This window comes from Melanostigma gelatinosum (assembly GCF_949748355.1).
Source record: "Melanostigma gelatinosum genome assembly, chromosome: 17".
Lineage (NCBI taxonomy): Eukaryota > Metazoa > Chordata > Actinopteri > Perciformes > Zoarcidae > Melanostigma > Melanostigma gelatinosum.
This window is the reverse complement of record NC_136650.1, coordinates 4,840,279-4,859,068: the sequence shown is the minus strand read 5'-3', so window position 1 is coordinate 4,859,068 and position 18,790 is coordinate 4,840,279. Positions and strand designations below refer to the sequence as shown.

The window sequence follows — 18,790 nt, the reverse complement described above, 5'->3', positions numbered from 1 at the left end:
TGTGGATTACTCGCGGTCACACCGGTGAAATAAACTCTGGTTGGATTCTGCTTCCAGTTGGATATTTGACACATTTTTAACATGTCTCTATAGAAAGAAACAGCCCATCACCGGATGAGAATGACGTTAAAGAGGTGAAGCCATCACTGGATGAGAATGACGTTAAAGAGGTGAAGCCATCTCTACCACATTTGGACTATGTGAGTATTATGTGTAGTAATGCCCTCTGTAATAACGCTAAGACACTAAAATGAAGGCACGACTTTAAGTCATAGCATGTACAAGGTTTCTACAATTTTAGCTTTGATGTGTGAGATGTACAATATAGCAATAAGACTGATTTTATTGCTTATAAGTAATATCACTATAAAGTGGAACTACAGCAAACTATTCCCTCTCTAAGTGGGTTGCAGTGTGCACACTTGAGAAAGTAGATGACCTGAATTAAACTCCAGTTAGAGTCGTCACATTTCTCCTAACAGACTTGTAAATGTCACACAGCTAATGTGTGTCTCTCTCTCTCTCTCTCTCTTCGCGCCTCATCAAGATAAAAGAAGAGCCCATTGACGAGGAGTACAACCACAATCTCCCATCCTCCATTTCCACAGAAGACATCAAAGATGAGCCGAAGGCAGGAGAGGATGTGGCGAAGGTAGGACACATGAAATGCTTAACAAGCAGCATAAAGCATGTATTTTATGTATTCATCACCATGAGATGTGTGAAATAACGTTCATTACATTAAAAGCCCAGCAATATGTTACTTACAGTAGGAAGTAAAAGTATATTTGCAAAATGTACTTAAAGTAAAAATACTCTTACTGTTGTTTGTTACATATATATTATTGAGTTATTTATGCATTAGCAGCAAAACATATATGTATTTCAAAATATTTCCATATTTAACTTAAATAAGATAAAATCCTGAGCATAGATCCTGTTCATGCCCCTCCACCTTCATCAACGATCAACTTAACAGTGATATGAATAGAAGGGCTGCCTCTCTCATTTTGGTCTTAGTCGACTAAGATTTTCTTTGGTCGAGGACGGCCCTAATGAACGGTGCTGCAGAAGATGTCGTCACTGACACTGATGAGGAAGACGGTAGAAGAGACACGCCAGCAGACATTTAGAAATGTATCTGATATACAGTGACCCGCTGACAGCTCACTGTTCTGTTTTCTGACAGGAGGACTTGAAGATCGGCTCAGTCTTCTCCATGACGGGAGACCCGTCTACGTCCACGTCTCCAGCGCCCGCTGTCGCCCACCTGGATTTGCTTTCGTCGTGCTCAAACTGCAAATGCGTCCTGAGGGACGGAGAGACCGCTTACCAGAGGAAGGGCCACGCAGACGTCTTCTGCTCCACTCCGTGCCTTTTGAAATTTTACCAAATGCAACCAGTTAAGAAGACCTGCTACTTCTGCCTTCAGTGAGTCACCCCGTGGTTTGATCTATTAGCTGATGAATGTCGTCTTTATTGAACTGATTTTAAATATCCTCCAGCTAAACTCATCTCAGCTGTGTCTGCACATTTCTTCTGCGTCAAAGATTGCGTCCTTTGAACTGATCCTGTGCTTCCTCTCAGGGTGATCTCACAGCCTCAGGACGTCATCCAGGCCCCGGTGGACAACGATGAGACGATGAAGGACTTCTGCAGCCAGACTTGCCTGTCCTCCTCCAACTACAAGAGAATCGTGTCCACCAAAATCCCCCTCGTGCCAGTCACGTCACAGTCACAATGCAGCATGTGCAGCAGATATTGCATTGTAAGAGATGTTCCTGTGTTGTATTAATGAAGAACACTTCCTGCTAGAAGTATCTAAACTATCAACGGTCTGTCTTTTAGAATTCCGACTGTTTTCTGGTAACGGCCACGTTCTGATTATAGGAAACAAATGTTTTTCTCAATCCTAAGTTTTTATAGATACATAACCTACAAAACAACAACGAAAGTCTTCACCTCACCTAAGAACATATCAAATCAAAGGTTTACATGAGTGTGAATCCTCCTTCTCTTCAACCACCCGCAGAGCAAACACGAGGTCATACAGCATGACGTCGTCACCAAGATCTGCAGCAACCCCTGTTTTCTCCGCTTCTGCACCATGAGCAACATGTCCGTCTGTGAGAACTGTCGCTCCTGCTGCAGCGTGCCTCTCACGCTCAAGATGGACGACGGCAGCAAAAAACTCTGCAGTGCAGAGTGTCTGGCCCAATTCAAACAGGTAAAAACACCTATCAAACGTCAAAAGTATTGAACAGAAAAATACATTTTAAGACAATTATATAAAGGATATAAATAACTAATTTCTGGTTGCAGTTTCTAGTTTGGTTCTTTGTTTATTTTTATGGGAATTAAACTGAATTTTTCAAAAACATCTCATTACATTTTTAAATGTTCTGATATACAAAATCACCAAAAATATAAAAGAAATATGAAACCACCCTCCCCTTTCACAACCCTCTGCTCTCTCTTACTCACTGACTATAATAATAAGGGAAATAAAAAAGGAAATTACACAAGTGCGTTAAAAAAACACAATGTTCTTTAAGTAAAAGGCAGGGATAAGATAGGATGAAATAAAAATGTTCTTTCAGGTCTACACTTTGAAAAAATAAAATTGAAGATGCTTTGACAACGAAAATGAAATAAATGAAAAGGGGTAAATCTCCACTGCTCTCTTTAAAGTCTTCTACAAGTCTCTCCAGACGAAGTGACCACCTACAGTCACTAAATATAAAATGCCCCGAGGTTTCACAGAGTCCGTGAGTCGACTTAATATTTTCTCTGTGATGTTTTTTTCATTTCTTTGCAGAAAATGAAAACAATGCAGCCGTGTGCCATGTGCCGCACCTCCCATTTAATGTCTTATATGTTTGAAAACAAAAACGAGGACGTCGTGGAGCTCTTCTGCACCAGCAGCTGTGTGATGGCATCCAAGATCCAGGCCGTCAACGCGTCTGGTAATGGACTTTAACTGTGACAACACAGCTGCTCTTTGTCTTTCTCTCTCAGTCTTTAATATTCGTTCCAGCTCAATGAATCGGGTTACTATGTCATTTCTGCTAATGTGCCATCGAGTCACCTTGAACAACTTCAAATGTCAAGGGAGCTGAAAGTTCAGTGCAGTGGAGTTGGTCGACAGGATTGATCTACTCTCATAAAAGCTCACAGCCTTGTTGATGTTGTTCATTACATGCATGTGATATCAGTAATTGCTCCGATCCTAATCTCTTTCATAACTTCTCTTTTTCTCCTCAGGTGCTCTGTTGGATTGTGACCAATGTGGTAAGACGACACTACCAGCCTGCCACCTCGCCATGTCCAATGCCTCCATCAGAAACTTTTGCACTCTAACTTGTGCCATGTCTTTTAAGGTAAATACAACGTTCAGAACTCTTAATCCTAGCTCGGGTTTTCTGCAGAATTTAGAGGATGTACAACCAAGCATACAGTATCCTCTGTGCCTTCTCTCCCCAAGTAACAACTCTGAAGACTTTAGGAGAAGAAGGGCTGGCCACATCGGAGAATCTCCGGTGGTTAGGGTGGACAGCAGAGTTATATTGCAAACCTCAAAAACACGCACACAAAAACACGCATTACGCTGTCCCCTTAATCTAGTACTATCCCAGACTATGGCCTATATACCGGTGCGCTCTATAGTCCGGAAAGTACGGTACCTCTGGACAGTCCCATACTCTTAATACATGAAAGAGCCCAATGTGCAATCTACAGCAGTTCCTATTGAGACAATCCCACACGCAGTCTCACCAATGATCTGAACATGTATTAATACACAGACACCAATAAAGTGCACTGTTTACTCCTGTTTCAGTTACATTCAGCCAAAGCTCCACTGTTGCATTCTTAAAAATACTTTGAGGAATGAAATGATAGATGTGTGGCCTGTTTTTAAAGCCAAATGTCTTCATTAAAAAGCAATTCGATTTGGGCTGAAAGGCACAGAGAGGGTGAGGTGGTCTGACAGTAACGAGAGACGGACGAACGCAGTTTGTTTTGGTTTTTGTAGACATTATAGAACATGACCCTTCTTTTAGTGAGTTTAAATTCATTCTGTGGAGCTCACCTCGGCTGATGAATGGCATTTCGTAGTGCAAAGGAGAAATAAATACCAAAATAAGAAAAAAAGTGTGAATAGATGATAGACATTACGCTTATTTAAAATCAAATCACTGCTTAGATTAGATTAAAGCAAATTATAACAATTGAACTTAAAGAGACCGAAAACAACAACCGATTCATTAGGGGTGGGAATCCCCAGAGACCCCACTATACGGTATTATCAGTATCTTATACGTTACTGAAGTCACGATACACTCTTATTGCGATGTTAAACATTGTGAGTATTGCTGAGTATTGCATCACATGTATTGCGATTTATTACCTTTTTTCTGCTCCAAAGTTTGTCTGTTTTTCACTCTGTTAATCTCACTTCAATCATTTCATAGCAGCCAAATGCAAAGCAGATAGACTGAGAAACACAACATCTTTGTTGTGACCAACTTCCTCCCAGTCCTGCTCCTCCCCATCTAGTGGGCTGAAAAAGCAATTGTTACCAAAATGTAAATTTGTATTTGCAATGATAATAGTTAAGGTAATAAAAGATTGATTCTTGGTGTCTGTGTACCTATATGTTGGGGTCTGACCATATGGCTTAAAAATGTGCTGTGAACAAAGAGAATCAGGCCTCCACTTTTTCAAGCAAAGGTTTCATCCTGATTTGTAGGTTGATAAGAGCAAGCCTCCTCTGATGGAATGTCACACTAGGGTGTGAATTCCCCCCCCCCCCCCCCCCCACAAAAACGATGGTTCCTGAAGTCACCTGAATGCACCGCTGCGATCTCATTGGCCGAAGGCCAAGAGAATCCAGGACTCCTGTGGTTCGACCACTGTTCTACAAAACTGTCTGCAGCCCCCACCTCCACGCTTTTTCCAACTATCCCTCCGGGGTAACAGGAGGCACGCAAACACTCTCTTCGCCCCGGACCTCCACGCTTTTTCCCTTCGACCTCGGTTGAGTTAGGGAGCACGCAACCGCTCTCTTCGCCCGGACCCCCTGTCCAGGCCACAGACGATCCAGCTTCCCCGCCAGCGCGACGCTGGCCACGAGGAAGCCACGGCCCTTCTCCCCTCCTCAAACCCTGTCAGGTCACGAGCCATTTCGCTGGTCGAAACGACAGTGTTCCACGCTGAGCCCACTCCGCCCGCGATAACGAATCTGCTTCAGCGATCCGTTCTCCGCTTTTTGCTTCTTTTTCTTTTTGTGCACACTCCGGCAGGAAGACGGCTAATCCTCTCCTGACCGATGATTACTGGGAGACGTACGGGAGATTCTTGGCATCTGGGCATAGCTTAGCTTAAATTAACTTAAGTCTAATTCAGGTCATTCATTTATATGTTGATGTTCACGTGTTTTTGTGTGTTTAAGTTACTGTTGCGTGATATTGAGATATTGCGCAATCATTACGGAACAGAGAAGTTCCGCTGTATTTGTGTATTAACTATGACTTGTTTGCTTGGGATTTATTTGATTTCTTTTCATTGGTTTTATTACACTTCATGTAGTATTCTCTCCTCATTAAATCAGCTCTGTGAGTGAAGTGTGGAATCTCGGCTATCGTACATAACTGCTGGCAGTTCTACCGACAACGGCACGTTGTGTACGATACGGCCAACTTCCCCATTCTCACTACAACGCGGACCGCACGCAGAAGCTTGATTCATGACCCCCACCTTTGCTCTCTTTCTTATCTCTGCCCCTGGGGAAACCCCGTTCAAACGATCGCCTCACAACACGTGCTGCCCAGGCACACGTGATTACGTACAGCAGTCTCACTGCCATTTTGGCCCGCGTCACTCGACTCCGCCATCTTTGTAGTTTTTAGCTGTAGTATCTTAAGGCCCCTCCCCTTTTGTCTGCGTCACTCGACGCCGCCATCTTTGTAGTCTTTAGCGGTAGCTGTAAGACTCTCCCTCCTTTTCACCCACAGACCCACACACACACACACAGACATACACCCTCATCCATTTTATTCATTCTTTAGTTTAGGCATATAAAATTGTATGATAACGTTTGTTGGTTGCAATATTAATTGATTTGATCATTTATTATTTTGATTCAATAAACTCTGTTATACTTTCAGGAGCAGTCGTCTGTGATTACTTGTGCATATGTATTTGATAAGACTGTATGTAGTAGCCTGTGCTCGAACTTAAAACCTTCACTGTCACTGAATGTATAGTCATACGCAGACTATTGACATTATGAGTGACTACTAATTATGAGACTTAGTTTTATCGTTTGGTTATTGGTCCCTGTTAGCAGGGTGGTGCCCCGTTGTTATTAATAATCATTAATAATTGTTACATAAATCAATAATTCTATTGATGTCAAGAATTCAGTTTCTTAAATGCTGATAACCCAAACACGCTCCTTTAGTTCCCAACATATACAATATTGCCGAAGCCAGATTTCGCGATACTATGATTTATGGATTCTTACCCCACCCCTGAGATTCATGCTAGTCAGCTCGGCCATTGACTGGTGACCCTCTTGACCAATGTCAGCTGTGGTCGGCTCCAGCCACCCGACAACGCTTTCAGGGGAAGTACCAACTAAGGTGCTGATGTAGCTTATTCCTCTGTGTTTAAAACCTTTTGTATGTTTCTGTGCCACAGGAGAACCAGAAGGGCATGGACGCATCCACAAACTCAACAGGAGCCGCTGACCAAAGCCAATATGACTTCCTCAAACCAGCGGAGAAGCTGCCATGCGCCCAGTGTCAGTGCATTATTAGAGTTACGCCCAAAGTCATCCAGAAAAAGGTGTGTGTGGTGTATGTATGTATATGTATATATATGTATGTATATATATATATATATTTTTTTTTTTTTTTTTTTATGTAACATTTGACTGATATCTTAAAATCAGTCATGTACACTATGACACTTGTGTGTTTATTAAAATACTGTGTGTGTGTGTCTGTGTGTGTACAGGGCAAAATAAATTTTGTGTGTGGCCTGGCCTGTTCTCAAGAGTTTAACACGGCCAACAACATCACCGGCAAATGTGAATATTGCAAGTATGAAAGGATCATCAGAGACGTCAAGAAGGTCGACGGCAAAGTATGCTACTTCTGCAGTGACGGTAAGAGGACCCACCGGACCGCGTAGCCTACATCCGTCTTGTAATATTCAGATATAGAGCAACGTCAAAGACTCCCCGAGCCTCCTTTCTCTCCTCCCAGGCTGCAAGATACTCTTTCAAGACGAGCTGGGAAAGCAGTGGGGCGAACTCTGTGGCTCGTGTGCTTACTGCTGCTCCATCTCCAAGACTCTGGTGACGGCAAAGTATGAAAGCACCAACAAGAAGTTCTGCTCGGAAGATTGCAGCGCAAACTACAACATGCTCCTCTGCTGCGTAAGTACTGCTGCGAGTTCAGCCGATGCACAATTTTCCTTTTCTGTGTTGTTCTTTGTACGTTTCATGTCTATTAGCTCAGGTTAAGCGATGTAGTGTTAGATCATGTCAATCATGCTGTTTCTCAAGGATTGTTTTAATGATCAAATTGTGTTTTGGGTTCACCTCCATTATATTGCCCATCACAGAGCGTCATCCTTTTATGCACTTAGCTTCTCTCCAAACCACTGGGTCAGCTAGTGTCCTTCATATGGAGCTGAAACAATCAGTCGATCGTCAAAACCTTTTTTGGGAACTATATTTAGATCATTGATTGATGTTATGGGAAAATATGTTATAACTATTATGTTATGTTTAAAATATATACAGCTGAAACGTAATTTTAACAGACAGACTAAACAGCACCCCTAGAGGTGCAGTTCCCTGCTGTCTCCTACTGCTCTCTGTTTAGCACACAGAAGAAAAGACTGTGAACTCTCTGTGAACTCATTGTGAAACCTGAAACTAACGTGTGTGAGACGGGGGTTTCTGTTGTAAACGTGACTTCTCTTTGTCACGGGACAGGGGGCTTTTTGCCAACCCTCTCTCTGTATGCATGATCTCAGGAGTAAGGAATGTTTCAGAAAGTATATAAACTGCGGTTTTCTGCGTCTCAAGGCAACTTTTTCAAAGTGTTGACAGATACGTACAGCTTTGAGATTGCTCCTCCTTGCAAGGAAATAAATGCAGAATACGGACAAACTTATCATCTTGTAAAGACTCTGTTATTTTAATTTGTGAACCAAACTATCTTCTCCGATCTAGTTGAATTTATTCCACCACATTAATCTTTGAAGTCATTTTTTAAACCTATAAAGATATATTATACATCTTTCAGGTAAATATTTTCCTTCTCGGATGGACTACTGAATATCTTTGAACTTTAGACACTTTGGGCTCTGAGGAAGTTAAATATACCAAGTAATACGTAATAAGTAACGATAATCAGCAGATAAACAGACAATCAATTGAATTGTTAGTTGCAGCCTAACTGCATATATGCAAGCCTCAAATCTGAAGTTGTTAGATCCGAAATAAGATGTTACATTGATGAAAGCAATGAGTTCCTCTTTCCTGACGACACATTTCCTCTTTGCTTTCTCTCAGGATGCTCAGTGTGACACCTGCGGTCGCAATCGTAAACTGAGGCAGAGTCTTCCCATGCTGGGAGAGGTCAAACACTTCTGTGATCGGAGTTGTCTCCTCCATTTCTGCAATAAAAAGGTCCAGATGTTCAACACTGGTATGTATTGTTTTTGCCATTTGATGTTTTGTTTGCCTGTTTTATTGCTCACAACCCTGTTTATAACTTTCATGAGCCAAACTTGATACGTCATAAAACATTAGGCGTCTTGTTGTCTTATCCAGTCCCAAAAAAATCCATTTATTCGATTTATTTTTCCTGTGGTGCTTATCTACACATCCAGCAGTTACAGTTATGGATGTAAGTCCAATATTCTCTCTCTTTAGTTCTGTTTTTGGTCTTCACCAGCTCCTGAGGGAAATATTTGTCTCTCTAGCTGCAAAATGCTCCCGTATGTTCACCAGCTAGTCTCTAACTGTGTCTGTCTGAGCTGCTAGTGTACAGTAACCCAAGTAGACCAAAGTGTAAGATGTTGTGAGATCGATCACTAACAGCCCCCGGTGACTCCTTCTTTGTTTCCTTCCTGCAGTCTCTTCACCTCCGAGATCTTCAGGGACAGTCGAGTCCTCTCCCATCATCGCTAACGTCATCTCGCTTGCTAGCGCTTTGGCTCGGCAGTCCAGTGCCTCTGACAGCTCTACACAGCATGGTACATGTTTGCACTTACTGGAAAGAAGTTATTGATTGTGAGAAATGAAGATGCTTCATATACTTTGCCGACATCCGCGCTCATTTGTTTGTGTTTTAAAATGGTGTTTTGAGAACCAAAACAATAGCATTTTAGCACGGATTTAAGAAAGAATCCCCGTCCGCGCTAACACGCCTGAAAACGCACATCACGTGACCGTTCACGTGCACTGGGCATACACGTGCCAGTATACAGGAAGCGGATTGTCTACTCTGCGGTTGGTTGCTTAGTTGCGGAAAAAAACTACGTCACTTGGATCGACGACGAGGTGGAACTGTTACACCTGTCATCCGTTATACGTGTTGACCACAGGTTTTTTTTTTTCTTTTCTGGAAAAAGGTCACGTGATAGAGAATCAGGGAACTGCGTCCACGTACATGGACGTCTGCGTTTTCAAAAGTCACCACTTCCTTTCGGACGAAAACGCAATCCTGAAGTTTTAAAACTCTTGTTAGGGTTTATAAAACGGCAGAGTAGTGTGGACAGAAGTGGCAAAAGTTTAGCATTTAAAAAGAAAACAACGTGTGGATGTAGCCTTATGCTGCGGACGTCTTTGTCTTTCTGACTCAAGCTCTGTCATATCTCCACAGTCTCTGTTCCTGACATTCACACAAAGGTCGTTGGACATGTAAGTTTCACTCCCAAAAACATAGGCCTCCCCACGGTTATCATCCTTGTGTTGGCTTTATTAAAAACCAACTCCTGTCCTCTGAAGCAGATATTGTGATCGTTATTTGTCTGTTCTTCAGGCCAGTGTTCAGACCGTCCCCAGGGAGCTGAAGAACAAAGCCATGCTCTGCACACCGTTGGTCCACAACAAAGGAGTCTCCTGTACGACACAGACTGTCGACTCAGAGTCACAGACGGGTAAGAATCACGACCAGGATTTTTAAATGCTCGGCCAAAGTTTTGCCAAATATCAACTAATCAGCAGCGTCCATCATGGTCAAATGTACACGTGTACCCTCTTTCCTGAATTAAGAGGTGTGGTTTGGCTTCTGTTTCCTTTTTCTGTTGTGTGAAGACAACTTTGTACCTAAAGTCATAGTCCTGCCAGTCCCGGTGCCGATGTACGTCCCTCTGCCTATGAACATGTACAGCCAGTACACACCGACGCCCCTGTGCCTGCCTTTACCGGTATGTAGAAACACCTCTCGCCCAACTTGATCACATACAAATATCAGGAAGTTGCTCTGCAAGAGAAACCGTCTCATCCTTTAAATGTATGGATTTTCTGAAATGGTGCTTAGTTATAGTTCAGGTTCTGCCATCGGAGAAATTGTCAAGAAAATGACTTGAATCTGATGCCGAGGCTTCTCTAGAACAAATTGATTTCTTAATTGGTTCCTAACAGAAGAAGAGCCTCGCTGTTCTCTGCTTCTGTTCTTTAAAGGGACCGTGTGTGTGTGTGTGTGGGACACAATGTGCCTTTTATAACTCAACTCTTGCCATCTCTGTTTTCATCAGGTGTGAGATGATTGTTCTGGTTTAATTCGCACTGATTCATCTTTTCTGTTAAACACCAACATCAGGTGACATAAAACCTGATGTATCTCCTTATAGCCCCCTTGACTGTAGGTTCAGATTTGTACTGTATCAGCAAATATTAAATGTCCTGAAAATAATGGCATGTTGGTGTTTTTTTTTCTTTTTCACACACTCTCCAAACTGTCCCTGCCACAGCTGCCTGTGCCCGTGTTTCTTCCCATCCCGACTGTGAGGTCAGCGAAGGAGGAGATCCGGCCGGACCTGCTGGAGGGAGAGCTCGGTTTCAAGTCTGAGATGAAGGAGAGAGAGGACGGAGTGGTGACAGAAAAGGGACAAAGACAAGAAATCCACACTCCATCGGGTAAGACATGATGAACATGAAGGGAAGTGATAGGACTGTTGCACCTGAGGAAGGACTCAAGAGAGCTTTATATGTTCAAGCTCTTTATTTAATCTTTGTGTGTCATACAAGAGTTACAGCAGGTTTTAGAGGTTTTATTTTAATATTGTATCTGATTTAACATTAAACATGTTGCACTGTTGATATTTTATAACACATTTAGCTTCAAGCTCATTTTTATCTGCAGGCCACAATTACAAACGTACACACATGAACACATAAGGCTAAATATTCAGGAATAACATGTGAACGTTTCTATTTCTCAGAAACTTGCCAATTTCAAAAATACATTGTACACAAAGTAACACTGTAAAACTGGTATTTTGTGTGATTTCATTTTTTTATTTTCAACAAATCACACACACTACGTCCATGACACCGTGTCCTAACTGGACGAGGAACATCTGATTGGTGCAGTTGAAATGAGTTCTCTAACCTGAATTGAAGCGTCCTCCATGGCTGAGCTGGAACGGGTAGCTAGCTAAGTGGTGCTAGCAGTATATAACATATCTATATATCTTTATTTCCAGACCACAGCAGTAACTGTGGCGATGACTTGGATTCAGATCATCAGGCCACTTTCAACACTCAGGACGACTCTTCCTCTGACACCAGCTTTGGGTCGCTCAGCCGACCACACAGCCACCGAAAAACACCTCCAGCTTCTCCTCCTCCTCCTCTGGAGATGAGAGGGAATCCCCAGAGCTCTCCGGGCCCCAAACCGGCCCCTCCGCCATCACAACAAACTGCGGGGAAAGTCCACAACAAGAACAAGGTAACAAACCACCCACGGAATGAGTTTAGAAGCTGTGGTGTCAACCTTCTGTGGTGTCATCTTGTCTGTCCTCTTCATCAAAGGGTCGTAAACTGCAGCCGTCATCCAGAGCGGCTACAGAAGAGATTTATCAAAGAGAAGCGGTCGTGTCCAGCAAGCACCCGAAACTGAAGAGTCAGTGTGGAATTGACTCCTGGAAGAGGTGGATTCAGTGGAGGGAAACACAAACCAACCTCGTTTCTTGTATGTTATTCTTTCTTTTTTGTTATGCAATTTTATTTTCAGTCATTTACGTGTGTGTTTTTACCGGAACAAAGCTGAACAAATGCAGGTTCAAATGGAGGTTGAACCCTTTTCTCCCGACTCGTTCCTTCTGATAGCTCCAGCTCTGATGTTAAACAAGGATGTTCTTCGCTGCTCTGTGAGCGAGCTGAGCGACAGCCTCTGTTGTTTCATCACTGAAGTGAAGCGACCCGATGGAGAGCCCTACTCCCCCGACAGCCTGTTCTACCTCTGCCTCAGCATTCAACAGGCAAGACGAGCAACGCTGTTCTCTCTCTCTCTCTCTCACACACACACACACACACACACACACACACACACTTACAGTCCACGAGCTATGACTGGCTGTGTCAGGGTGATGTTTCTCTCCCACACCAGACATCTGTCTTAACATGTGGATTCTTGCCTTCTAGATCTTTTTGGTTCATGTCCTTTTTTATTTTTGATGAAATCTTGTTGAACTCTGAAATATGACTTGTTCGTGTATCTTTTTTTTAATACATTTTGTTGACAAAATTGTGTAAGAGGCTAAATAATCATAATGTGCCTCAATTCATAATACACAACATACAAACATTTCTCAGTAAAACTAGCTTTTTCTTGAAATTATAATTGCAAGTTTTTCTTTATTGTTCATGACATTTTACGATTGGGCATAATGTGTGCTTATGCAATGTGAATATTGGGACACTAAATATTAATTTCCCCAAATGTAGAGTCATTGTGTTGAACAAGCGACTGATTTGAGTCACAGCTGTACAGCACCAGCGCCCTCTGCAGGAAACGTGCACACAGCATTCATGCCCCCTTTAATGACCGCAGGAGCGTTCCCCAGTGACGAGGAACCTTTTGAGGAGCTCATAGCGTTTTGATCACAGGGACCAGGTGCTAAATTAAGCTCAGGGGATAAACCCTCAAAAAGGTTCTGGTCTGTGGAGGAAGAGTACCTGTACCTTCTGAAAGTGCAGGAACTTTGAGGATGGGGTTTGCAGGGATGACTGTCGCTGATTGGTCAAAACACACACGGCGCCGCTGCTTCAGCTTCTGCACAGCAAAACAAAATGATTTTTTAGATGAAACGTTTCCAAGTCTTGAGATCGCTATGGAAACACAGTGGGCTGAAGGAACCTTTTTTAGTTCCTTGAAAAGTATCCTCCATGAACTTCTAGGTTTAGCTTTTCATTCGCTTCTTCTGTTTTCTGCAAACTGCAGAGGATACACCTTCAGAAACCAGTGTCTACGGTCACACAGTTTGTTGTTGTTGTTGTTGTTGTGTCTGACTGTTATTTCGTCGTTCCTCCTCAGTACCTGTTTGATAACGGCCGGTGGGAGAACATCTTCAGTGATCTGACCTACAACAAGTTCGCCACAAAGTTCACCAAGATCCTGAAGAGTTTTAATCCCTCTGTGGCAGCCGGCGGTGAGTCCTCGTGTCTTTTTCATTGTTTTGGCCTCTGATCGTCTCGGATCGAGCAGGTTCCCAACAGCTCTCTCTCTCTCTCGCTCTCTTCAGGTTATATCCACTCCCGTGTGGAGGAGGAGTTTCTGTGGGACTGCAAACAGCTGGGGGCGTACTCTCCCATCGTCCTCCTCAACACTCTGCTCTTCTTCTGCTGCAAGTACTTTGGCTTCACCACGGTGGAGCAGCACCGCCAGCTGTCCTTTGCCCACGTCGTGAGCCACACCAAAACCACCCCGAACAACACCAAGACCACCTTCCTGCGCTTCTACCCGCCAATATCCACAAACGAAGCGGAGACAGGTACATTTAGTTTTGTCGAAAAGCAGTTTACATGTAGACGATGAACGCCACAAGATCATTTCCCTGAAACGGACGTCTCTTTTGGCCCCCCTTCATGGCATATTGAAGTTACTGGTTATGAAACTTTGATGCCTCTGAATGACCTACATATGTAAATGAGACATTCAGAGAGAAGATTGTCTATTTATATTAGTTATTCTTAATGCAGACCCTACTGCAGTAAAATGAGAGCTTTTCTAAAGGGACTGCCAAAATCAACACAAAATGAAGTAATACAAATAAGCAATGTGTTTTTGTCACATGCACATTTGGGTTGCTATATTGCACTGACAGAAAGTTGTGTGTGTTTGTCAGATGCAGACGGAGTTCCTGCTAAGAAGCGCAGGAGAGACGAGAGTAAAGAGGATTTCCTGGAGATGATTGAGAACACGGAGAACCCTGTCCGCTGTCCGGTCAGACTCTACGAGTTCTACCTCTCCAAGTGGTTCGTAGCTTTATTTTCTTTGTATTTTAGTTCAGTCGTGTTGTTCACTTTTTATCTACGTTATTACTTTTCCTCTCCTGCTGATGGGATGGATGATAGGATTTAAGATATTTCTGGGATTTTGATTAACTATTAACATTTCTATTTTGGACTTGCAGATTGTGCCGATGTTCAGACCTGCGATAACTGGTTATATAATAACCTTTCACATACAGTCATTTTAATCATTGTTTATATAAAACGTACTGATGATTTGAGGATTTTCTATGTGAACAGTGTGTCCTTTTTAAATGTTGTGTTGCACTTTACTGTCTGTCTTTTGTGTCAGTTGTTTTGTAAATTCAATCATCTCAAAAAATATATAAAATGCATTTATAAAAAATAAGCAGCTCTTCTACTCTATTGTCTTCATGTTTTTTGAACTGTCATAAAATAGAAGAAAGTAAAGAAATTGTACTCTGTCTAACAACAGATCACAGTCTAATCTCAAGGCCTTTACACACCCGGGGTGTGACGTATGAATGACACAAAAATGTGAAATATTCTCATGCGAATATTTAGCATCAAAACTATTCATACTGGCAGCGATGCAGATTTGCGACGGTTGCTTCACTCTTTCAACAGAAGGTGTGACTAGATTTGCGCAGGCAGAGGATTGTGTGTGTTGTATCGCCTCAGCTACTGTGAGCTATTGTATTTAGTTTTATTGAGTGAATTTAAAAAGCAGTTACGCAGTATATATGTCTAGGGCTTTTATTGTGAAAGGTAAGAACATAAGGAGTGGATCCGGTCTGCGCTGCCTTTGTCAAGGTTGAAAGGAGTAATAAAGTTTGCCGTCTTGGTTCAGACTACTGAGCCTCTGTGTTGTTTTACTCGATAGTGTACATTTTGAACAATTCTAATTCTAAACCCTGTTTGCAAACGAGTCCAGGTAAAGTCCTTCACCTTTAGTAGCTGTCATCAGTCTTAAAGTTTGTACCGTACCACTCTGAGTACTTCCATGTAGACTAGTTCACACATAACAACACAATTACTTATGAACTTGTTGCATGTTATGTAAGCATCGTCCTGTATCTACAGTCAGCTGTGGATCAGTCTGTCCGTTTACATCGGCTCCTGATCTTTACCAGCTGTCAGTATAAACTTATCCACTGTCTTTTATTTTGTGATTTTCTGTCCTTCCATCCAGCTCGGAGTCGGTGAGGCAGCGCTCCGACTTGTTCTACCTTCACCCGGATCGCAGCTGCGTTCCCAACAGTCCTCTGTGGTTCTCCCCGACCTCTCTGGACGAAGGCACCATAGAGGCCATGCTCGTACGAATCCTGGCCGTCCAAGAGCTGCAGGGGCAAGACTGAGGAGCTGTGGACCGGCAGACGTCCGGTGACACGATGTATACAAACTAGACTTTTTTTTTTTGTCAAGTCATCTGCAGGTTAAGATCAGAAGTTTGAATGTTTTACCAACTTCTGAAAACTCACATCCGTGTTTCGGGATTACTTTAATGTCTCTGCGGTTTGAACTCTGCTAAGAACAAAGCTGCGTCGTTCTTAAACGAGACAGATTGACAATAAGTTCTGCTTAAGTTAAAACAGAACTCGAGCAGCCCTCCTTTTATAAGGACGCTTTAAGTGGCTTCACCACGTTGTTTACAACCCTGACACTCTGAGCCGTGTTACAGTGTTTGTGTGGAACTGATACTGATGTCTTTCGTCTTTAAAAGAATGAAAGGTTTACGCTATAATGGGACGATTTTACTGTTTTTGATGTCTCAGTTGAATGTTGATGCTCGAGATTTACTTATTTTTATTTTCAATAAATGACAATATTGAAAAGTTGTTCTTGTTTTACCTTTTTATTATTATGCATATCTAAAAAGTGAAGAAAAAGACTTAAAGATTACTATTGTTCTGCCTCTTTTATACACCCACTCTTTTGTAAATGCTCTAAAGTCACAAACAAATAGAAAACACAAACAAAGTTTATGGGTTAAAAAAGTTCAATGTTTAAAGGTGACTCAAGCTTTTGGAGCAAAAATCAAGAAGAATAAATCTGGTTAATTCTGCACAAACTTTATAATGTTCAGTCATTTGCTGTATTAAGAATGACATCGCTCCACATTCTGCATCCTGTACTGAGTTTAACGACAGAACAAGACTTCAGACGCACTTTAAATGTCTAGTTTGTTCCGGCTTGTCTGAGGCGCACCGCAGCGTGATGGAACAAACACTTCAGGTCCCCCGTCCTCACACAGTCCTCTCCATCAGGATACTCCTCATTTTCTCCTTTCCAGTTGTCTGGCTCATCGTTACGCCAAAACTCCAAACTGAGATGTTGGGAATAGAAAGAACTGGTTCAATGAAACTAGTACCCGTAACTTTTATATCGGAAATTGACAGGAGTTGAACAGTCAAACCTCGTGTCCAGTGGTGAGTAGTCTGCCCACAACCGCCTCGTATTTTACTTTTGTGAACTTTTGCAACGACTGTGTTATCCCTGCTCCTCTCGGCTGTCTGTCTTAACCAGATTTCCTCCTCGATATTTACATTCACGTCTGCTCTCTTCCCAGGTTGGCTTATTGGCTGAGAAATAATAGCCTTCTTCACAGTCTGGAAATGAGTCTTCACGCGAATAGATCACATCAAACGCACTTTGTTCATCATCAGAGGATGCAAACGTAAGAAATCCATCACTTGCCTATTTTTACTTGAGGTTCTGGCACTTTTACTCTCGTCTGGATGGACTCTGAGTTGAGAACCTGAACATGAGATCAAAACTCTTTCACGGTCAGTTGAGTCGAAACAGAAACATAACTGATTAATATGAGGCGTTAATATCCAAAATGTGACCCTTTTAAAATGACGTTGCAGCTGATGAAGCTTATGTGAGATTTTGTCCTCCAGCATCAAGCTCATAGTTCAGCTTTTGGAGAAGTTCCATGTTTTTATAAGCTGATTAAAACAAAACAAGGGAGTGTCTGCACTAACAAATATGATTACTCGCAGACAAACTTCACTCAGCCTACGACGCTCCACGGCAGGAAGAAGGAGACTAACAGGAAACATGGCGCTTGACACACAACAGATGACTAAACAAAAGACACATATGGCTCTTCTTCATGGTCGGTTCCTCATTTCCCTTTGACTGTGACTTCTTCTCTGAACTACCTGACCCAGTCACCACATCCTCTCTTCACTGGAGATGGTTTCTCGCTTCCTTTGCAGTTCACTGTCACAAAACAGGAAAAATGAACCATGTATTTGCAATAAGGTGTGATCGCACTCAGTCGAAAACAAATGCTCTTTGTTCAGTTTACTTCAGCATGTCACCGACTGCTTCTGATGCTGCTCTTATGTTCTGGTAAAGTTACTGTATATGTTTTTAAAATCCCAGCTTTTGGCCTTTAAATGATCTTTTAACCTTCCACATAGAATGCATGCTCCTAACATTACTGTACATTTAAAGTGCAAACATTGAATGTGGTTTCAAAGCCCAAGTTACTTGAGGATGCAGTATTTCCAAGAAAGAATACACATTTAGTCAAGAACTAAAATGATTTCTTTACTGTACATTTTTCTAAGGAATCAAGTTTTTGTCCTTTTTAATCCAGTTTTTTTGGACCAAGCACTCACAGAAAGCTCTGTATGGTTGAAGGATGCAGGTTTTTGTTCTGACAAAAAGATACTCATAAAATGTTTTATATTGCCCACCAGGAAGCTCTGAGGATGGCTGAGTGCTCAAGATCCTGACTTGAGAGTCAGGCGGTGAGGAAGCGGTCCCAAAACACAAAACATTCTGTTGAATGAGCTGCAGATATGCACGCTGACTTCTGATAAAGTGTGAGATTAAACACTCATATTCTACTTTAACTCTGACACATCTTGGAGGTATTTCTGAGAAAGCTCTGGAAGCACTCGTATAAATAAGAGGGATGTAAATGTCACCATTAGTGCCCCCCTCTCTTGTGAACATTACATCAGAGTACAAAACAGCCTCAGACATTCCATCTCTGTGATCACCAGTGACATTAAAAGGGAACTACATAAACGTTTCACAGCATGCTGTCTGACCTGAGGATGGGGAGGGAGTTATAAAGTGTTGCAAAAGTTGTTTTTAGTCATTGGGTAATTTGAAGACATTTTCACTAATTTGTTCAGAAAGATTTATGTTCTGTAACAGGAAAGTCACATATAGATCAGGGTTTGAGCTTTTTTTTTATTTAGTTTGAGGTTTTCATGGAGGAAGTGATGAGGTTTTTTTTATAATTGAGTCGACGATGCTGAAAGA

General features: G+C 42.2%; 1 protein-coding gene across 1 annotated transcript in view; it reads left to right on the top strand.

The window, feature by feature from the left end:
• The window catches only part of LOC306791734 (uncharacterized protein), a 40,066-nt gene extending 23,747 nt beyond the window's left edge, over positions 1–16,319 (top strand). Inside the window, exons 21-43 of the mRNA XM_079288601.1 lie at positions 94–200; positions 548–652; positions 1,190–1,431; positions 1,588–1,768; positions 2,033–2,227; positions 2,819–2,966; positions 3,265–3,380; positions 6,703–6,849; positions 7,021–7,171; positions 7,272–7,444; positions 8,591–8,726; positions 9,157–9,276; positions 9,906–9,943; positions 10,065–10,182; positions 10,340–10,452; positions 10,999–11,164; positions 11,734–11,978; positions 12,062–12,221; positions 12,359–12,510; positions 13,566–13,680; positions 13,774–14,022; positions 14,377–14,506; positions 15,696–16,319. Of these exons, the coding sequence (XP_079144727.1) occupies positions 94–200; positions 548–652; positions 1,190–1,431; positions 1,588–1,768; positions 2,033–2,227; positions 2,819–2,966; positions 3,265–3,380; positions 6,703–6,849; positions 7,021–7,171; positions 7,272–7,444; positions 8,591–8,726; positions 9,157–9,276; positions 9,906–9,943; positions 10,065–10,182; positions 10,340–10,452; positions 10,999–11,164; positions 11,734–11,978; positions 12,062–12,221; positions 12,359–12,510; positions 13,566–13,680; positions 13,774–14,022; positions 14,377–14,506; positions 15,696–15,861 (3,473 nt within the window). The 3' untranslated portion in view covers positions 15,862–16,319. The remainder of the gene's footprint in view (positions 1–93; positions 201–547; positions 653–1,189; positions 1,432–1,587; positions 1,769–2,032; positions 2,228–2,818; positions 2,967–3,264; positions 3,381–6,702; positions 6,850–7,020; positions 7,172–7,271; positions 7,445–8,590; positions 8,727–9,156; positions 9,277–9,905; positions 9,944–10,064; positions 10,183–10,339; positions 10,453–10,998; positions 11,165–11,733; positions 11,979–12,061; positions 12,222–12,358; positions 12,511–13,565; positions 13,681–13,773; positions 14,023–14,376; positions 14,507–15,695) is intronic.
• Positions 16,320–18,790: the final 2,471 nt, after the last annotated feature.